We start from the raw sequence: 6,782 nt of genomic DNA, 5'->3' as shown, positions 1-6,782 counted from the left end.
AACCGCTGTGGCTCCCGAGTCATCCCTGCCACTCCCTCCCCACATTCCAAGATCTCCAACCCTCACTCTTACCACCTGTAATATATCTACAGAGCAACAGATGCCTATCTCTAAACTAATAACCCTGTGGATGAAACAGAGTAGGTGATAGAAAATATGTCTATTTTTTTTTAAGATTTTATTTTTTCCTTTTTCTCCCCAAAGTTCCCCAGTACATAGTTGTATATTCTTTGTTGTGTGTCCTTCTAGTTGTGGCACGTGGGACGCCGCCCCAGCGTGGTTTAATGAGCAGTGCCATGTCCGCGCCCAGGATTCAAACCAACGAAACACTGGGCCGCCTGCAGCGGAGCGCGCGAACTTAACCACTCGGCCATGGGGCCAGTCCCGAAAATATGTCTATTTTTATTATTAGTATTGCTAAACCTTATGGGATTCATGCCTGCCTGCCGAGGCACCTCTTTCTGGAAGTTTCCTTGTCTGTCCTGTCCCTCAGCCTGTCACTGTGGTCCTCTCTCCTTGTCCCCAGTCTCAGTAGAGTCTGGGCTTCAATCTCTGTTTTTCCCTTTGCCGTTCTATATGCCGGTTTCCCAGTCTGACCCCTAGTCTCCCGGGGTCCATGATGTGTCCCCACCCCCAGCCCAGCCTTAGGTGGGTTCTCTCATTGATGAGGAGTGTCAGCCCAGACAGCAAGGGTCAGAGGGAGGGGGGCAGAGGTGGGCCAAAGGGTGTGGGCAGAGAGCCAGCAGAGCAACGACTTTGGGCAGCTGGTGGAGGAGAGGGCAGGGAGCAGGGGAAGGGAAGAGCACGTGTGCCAGGAGCAAGGGATGGGGTGGCGAGCGGAGGGGGCAGAAGCCTCAGCTGAACCCACATGCTCAGCCCAGGCCATCTTGGTGCTGGAAGGTGGGTTACTCAGACAAAGTGCGCAAGGGACTGAGGCACCACCGCTCCCCTTGGAGAGACTGCCTCGAGGAGTGGACAGATGTTGGCCTTCAGAACCTGAAAGACCCCAAAACGAAACTGCCTGTGATGGGGAATAAGTGATGGAAATTCCTACCTTTTGTGATACGTATCTGGAAAATCGTATGGGAATAACCTTTGTGGTGTTATGGTGACAAAATGACCTACAAATGAATTCCTCTCTTCTACCACCAATACAGGCACTTTACCCATGGCCACAGCCACCTCTACTGAGCTTTCCTCCAGGGCAGAAGCACCCAAAACTGCCTTCAGTGTCACCACAACCTTGCCATGACACCTAGCATGTCACCTATGCTCACGAGCACACGTCCCACTCCATCTCCTTCCTCTCAACCAGTGTTCCAGGTAAATTTGCAGTCTCCTCTTCCACGGCTGCCAGCAGTCCACGGACGAGGCGGACAGAGGGTAGCACCTCATCTCTAAGGAGCATGACTACACTGCCCACAGCCACAGGATCCACCCAGAACACTCTACCACCCATACATCCACGACCTCCACCACCATGGGACCACTTTCCTTCACTGCAGGCAAGATGCAAACAGCCAAGACAACTGACACAACCACTCATGCTACAACCACCGGGAAAATCACCCTTATGTCCACCAGTGACCTTCCTACAAAGGCTCCCACCACAGGCACCACTGCACCTCCCCCAATCACATCATCCATCACTCCCATGAATGTCACCTCTACTCTGAAATCCACCACCTTTACCCCAGTGATCACCAATATTGGGACATCACCCACGAGTGTGCTTCACTCATCTCCGCCTGCCTCAACCACAGAACCTGCCTCCAGTTTCACCACCATCACTATCCCTCCATCCACCCTGGTTACCACACTGCCTCCAACCCATGCCAAGTCCACCCTGACATCTCCCACTACCACTGTCACCCGGGCCACAACTAAAAGCCCCACTCCCACTCCCACTTTGACCCATGCCATCTCGATGACAGTCACTTTCCCCACTCCCTCAGCTCCTGACACGGCCACGACTTCTACCTCAGACAGGGTAACAACACCCACCCTGACAACACTATACACTAATTCAGAGAGCACTCTTCAAACCTCCAATCCACAGGAAGCACAACCAAGTCAGCCATAACCCCTTCATGTCCTACCACCGATACAAAACAGACATCCACAGTCACAACACCGGTGGTCTTCTATTAGTACAGGTATCCAAACCACAACACTGAACAACCATCACCACCAAGTCTGTGGGCACCACTGGCACCTTGAGCTCCACAACTGACCTCACCTCCACATTCACTGCCTCCAGCCCATCGGCATCACCCACTTCCACTGTCCCTTCATCCTCCACCTCACACAATACAGAAACGACCTTCAGTGTCACCACAACCTCTGCCAGGACACCTAGTCTGTCGCCTATGCTCACAAGCACGCATCCCACTCCATCTCCCTTCCTCTCAGCCAGTGTTCCAGGGACATCCTGAGGTTCCTCTTCCACATAGAACAGCAGTCCAGGAACGAGATGGACAGAGGGTAGCGCCTCATCTGAAACCATCACAATTACACTGCCTGCAATAGCAGGATCCACTCTGGAACCCGCTGTCACCCATACGTATATGACTTACATCACCTGGGTACCACCTGCCTCCTCTGCAGCCATGACTCAAACAGGCAAGATGATCGATACAACTGCTCAAGCCACCGCCACCGAGAAAACCACCCTTATGCCTACCAGTGACCTTCCTACACAGGCTCCCACCAGAGGCACCACTGCACCTCCCCCTATCACATCATCCATCACACCCACGAATGTCGTCTCTTCTCCCGCATCCACCACCTCTACCCCAGTGACCACCAACATCCTGACATCACCCACAAGTGTGCTTCACTCATCTCCGCCTGCCTCAACCACACAACCTGTCTCCACTTTCACCACCATCACTACCCCTCCACCCACCCTGGTTACCACATCGCCTCCAACCCATGCCACATCCACTCTGAGATCTCCCAATACCACTGTCACCCGGGCCACAAGTGAAAGCACCACTCTTCCTGACACTTTGACCCCTGCCACCTCAATCACAGTCACTTCCCCCACTCCCTCTGCTCCTGACACGGCGACGACTTCTACTTCAGACATGGTACCAACTCTCATCCTGACAACACTATACACCACTTCAGAGACCACGTCTTCAAACCACCCGATCCACAGGAATCACAACCACGTCTGCAGTAACACCTTCGCACCCTACCTCTGATGCCAAACTGACATCCCCAGTCACCAGCCCATCTTCTTTTAGTACAGGTATCCCAACCACAACACTGACAACCATCAGCTCCATGTCTGTGGGCACCACTGGCTTTTTTTTTTTAATTTTTAATTTTTTTAAAAAGATTTTATTTTTTTCCTTTTTCTTCCCAAAGCCCCCCGGTACATAGTTGTATATTCTTAGTTGTGGGTCCTTCTAGTTGTGGCATGTGGGATGCCACCTCAGCATGGCCAGATGAGCAGTGCCATGCTTGCGCCCAGGATTCGAACCAGCGAAACACCAGGCCGCCGCATCGAAGCACGCGAACTTAACCACTCCGCCACAAGGCTGGCTCCCTGGCTTCTTGACCATTACAACCACATTCACCTCCACATTCACAGCCTCCAGCACATCGGCATCACCCACTTCCACTGTCCTTTCATCCCTCACCTCCCACAATACAGAAATGACCTTCAGTGTCACCACAACCTCTGCCGTGACACCTAGCATGTCGCCTATGCTCACTTGCACGCATCCCACTCCATCTCTCTCCCTCTCAACATGTGTTCCAGGTACATCTGCAGGATCCTCTTCCTCATTTCCCAGTAGTCCAAGGACAAGGCAGACAGAAGGTACCACCTCATCCGCAAGCAGCACAATTACACTGCCTATACCCACAGGATCCACCCCGGAACCCCCTATACTATTTCCACGGCCAGGGTAATGCCCTCCTCCGCTGCAGCCATGACTCAAACAGGCAAGATGACCAATACAACCGATCATGCCACCTCCACCAAGAAAACCACGCTTATGCCTACCAGTGACCTTCGTACACAAGCTCTCACCAGAGGCACCACTACACCTCCCCTGTAACGTCATCCATCACTCTCATGATTGTCGTCTCTTCCCCAACATCCACCACCTCTACTCTGGTGACCACCAACATGTGCACACCACCCACGAGTGCACTTTTGTCAACTCTGCCTGCCCCAACCACAGAACCAGTCTCCACGTTGACCACCATCACTACCTCTCCATCCACCCTGGTTACCACACTGCCTCCATGCCACACCACATCCACCCTGACATCTCCCACTACCACTGTCACATGGAGCACAACTGAAAGCACCACTCCCACTGACACTTCAACCCCTGCCAAATCAATCACAGTCACTTCCCCCACTTCCTCAGCTGTGGACACGGCCATGACTTCTACCTCACACATTGTAAAAACACTCACCCTGACAACACTACCCACTACCTCAGAGGCCACTTCTTCAAACCTCCCGTCCACAGGAAACACAACCACATCTGCGGTAACCCCATCGTGCCCTCTCTCTGATACCAAACACAGACCCACAAGCACAACCATATCTTCTGTTAGCACTGGTATCCCAACAACAACATCCACCATCACCCCCATGTCTCTGGGCACTACTGGCTCCTGGACCACCGTAAGTGACCTCACCTCTACATTCACTTTCTCCAATATGTTGATGTCACCCACTTCCACTGTCCATTCATCCTCCACCTCACACAGTACAGAAACGACCTTCAGTGTCACCATCACTTCTGACACAACACCTAGCATATCACCTATGCTCACGAGCACACATCCCACTCCATCTCCCTCCCTCTCAAGAAGTGTTCCAGGTACATCTGCAGGCTCCTCTTCCACATCTACCCTTAGTCCGGGGATAACGCTACGGAAGATATCACCTCATCTGCAAGTAGCACAATTACACTGCGTACAACCACAGGATCAACCCCGGTACACACTATGACCCATACATTCACAACCTCAACAACCATGGGATCACCCTCCTCCACTCCACCCACGATGCAAACAGCCAAGATGACCTACACAACCGCTCATGCCACAACCACCAGGAAAATCACCCTTATGCCCACCAGTGACCTTCTCACACAAGCTCCCAATACAGGCACCGCTGCTCTTCCCCCGTTTACGTCATCAGTCACTCCCACGAATGTCGTCTCTTCACCAACATCCACCACCTCTACCCCCATGATCATCAACATCCTGACACCACCCATGAGTGTGCTTATATCATCTCCACCTCCCCCAACCACAGAACCAGACTTCCCTTTGACCACCAGCAATATCCGTCCATCCACCCTTGTTACTACACTGCCCACAACCCATGCCACATCCCCCCTGACATCTCCCACTACCTCTGTCACCCTGGCCATAACTGGAAGTAGCACTCCCACTGACACCTCACCCCCTGCCACCTTGGTCACTGGTAATTCTGCCAGTGCCTCAACTACAGACTTAGACACTACTGCTACTGTACGCGTTCTAACAACAGCCACCTCGACAATACCACAGATTCCTTCTAGTGTTTCTCCCACACCATCCTCCTCTGCTTTGAATACACATACAAATGCCATAAGTACCCCTTCAGTACCATCATCCTTTCTTCTGCCTGCACAGCAAAAACATCCTCTACTCTGTCTTCCAGCAGAGTAAGTTCAGAGTTCACCCCTAGCTCTCTTCCTCCATCCCCTGCCCATCTCCAGTACAGAAAATACAAGGTCTTCTCCCGTCACCACTTTTTCTACTCCCTCTTTGTCTGCTACTACAAGCTTTTCTACAACCCAGACTCCTGTGATCCCTATTCTTACCGAAACAACCATCACTCCTACTATCTTTAGTTCTTCCACCGCCCCATGTCCAGAAAGTATATCAGTTACGACAGTGCCTGCTTCTTCCACTACTCCATGTGTGGAAATGGATCCAACTCATGAAGTTACCTTTACGCCCACCATCTCATTATCAGTCATTCCCTCTACCACTGAGAAGGTCACCCTTCCTGGACCCACCAGTATGACTACTGTCTTTCCTACACCTCTGGACACTTCTACTTCAGTTCTCGAAACTGGTCCCACCAACCTCATAAGTGATGCTCCTAGTTCTATCAGCACTGGGACTGTCCCCGTCAACACAGTTTTGACAAGCACACAAAGACCCCCTGCTGGGACTTGGATGAGCACCAACTCTGTGACCATGCAAGTACGTCCGGCTTCACTAGCCTCCCACAGACCACCAAACCAAGCAGCAGCGTTCCAACTGCTGTGACCTCTTCAAGCAACTTGACTGGCTCCACCTCACCCACTACCCAGACTCCAAGAACACCGGCAACCACCCCTCAAACTGTTACCACCCTTAGATCACCAAGTACAGCTTCCACCACTACTCAGATGACCACAACTTCGAGCACTGCTCAGGTGAACACCACCCCAGGTTGGACCTCCTACCTCCATGTTCCCTCTCCTGCTAAATTCCTGTGTCATCAAGGTCAGGCCCTATCGTGAACTTCCCTTTCTTCTCATGCTGCCCAGGCACCTGTGAGAATGATGGCACATGGATTCAGGACTGCTGCCTCTGACCCCTGGGGTTCTCTGGAACTGCTGTCAGCGCCAGGGCAGCATGTGACAGTACGAGGGTCAATGGGATGGCCTCAGGAGTGTCTGCCCCAGCACCTTCTATGGATTCCACTGCGAGTTTGCCGTGGAACAGATGGATTTGGGTGAGTTTCCGGGGCCCTGTCCTCTGCACTG

General features: G+C 52.3%; 1 protein-coding gene across 1 annotated transcript; it reads left to right on the top strand.

The window, feature by feature from the left end:
• Window positions 1-1,480: 1,480 nt before the first annotated feature.
• On the top strand, window positions 1,481-6,449 carry LOC124232325 (mucin-3A-like; the record flags this gene model as incomplete). The annotated part of the gene is given in 10 exon segments (XM_046649283.1): window positions 1,481-2,036; window positions 2,039-2,124; window positions 2,157-2,358; window positions 2,608-2,985; window positions 3,164-3,310; window positions 3,482-3,615; window positions 3,810-4,056; window positions 4,059-4,853; window positions 5,051-5,259; window positions 6,392-6,449. Coding segments are annotated over 10 exon segments (2,812 nt in total), but the record flags the coding sequence as incomplete, so codon positions are not given.
• Window positions 6,450-6,782: the final 333 nt, after the last annotated feature.

The sequence above is a fragment of the Equus quagga genome, unplaced genomic scaffold (assembly GCF_021613505.1).
Source record: "Equus quagga isolate Etosha38 unplaced genomic scaffold, UCLA_HA_Equagga_1.0 HiC_scaffold_4574_RagTag, whole genome shotgun sequence".
NCBI lineage: Eukaryota > Metazoa > Chordata > Mammalia > Perissodactyla > Equidae > Equus > Equus quagga.
This window is presented reverse-complemented; position numbering and strand designations above follow the sequence as displayed.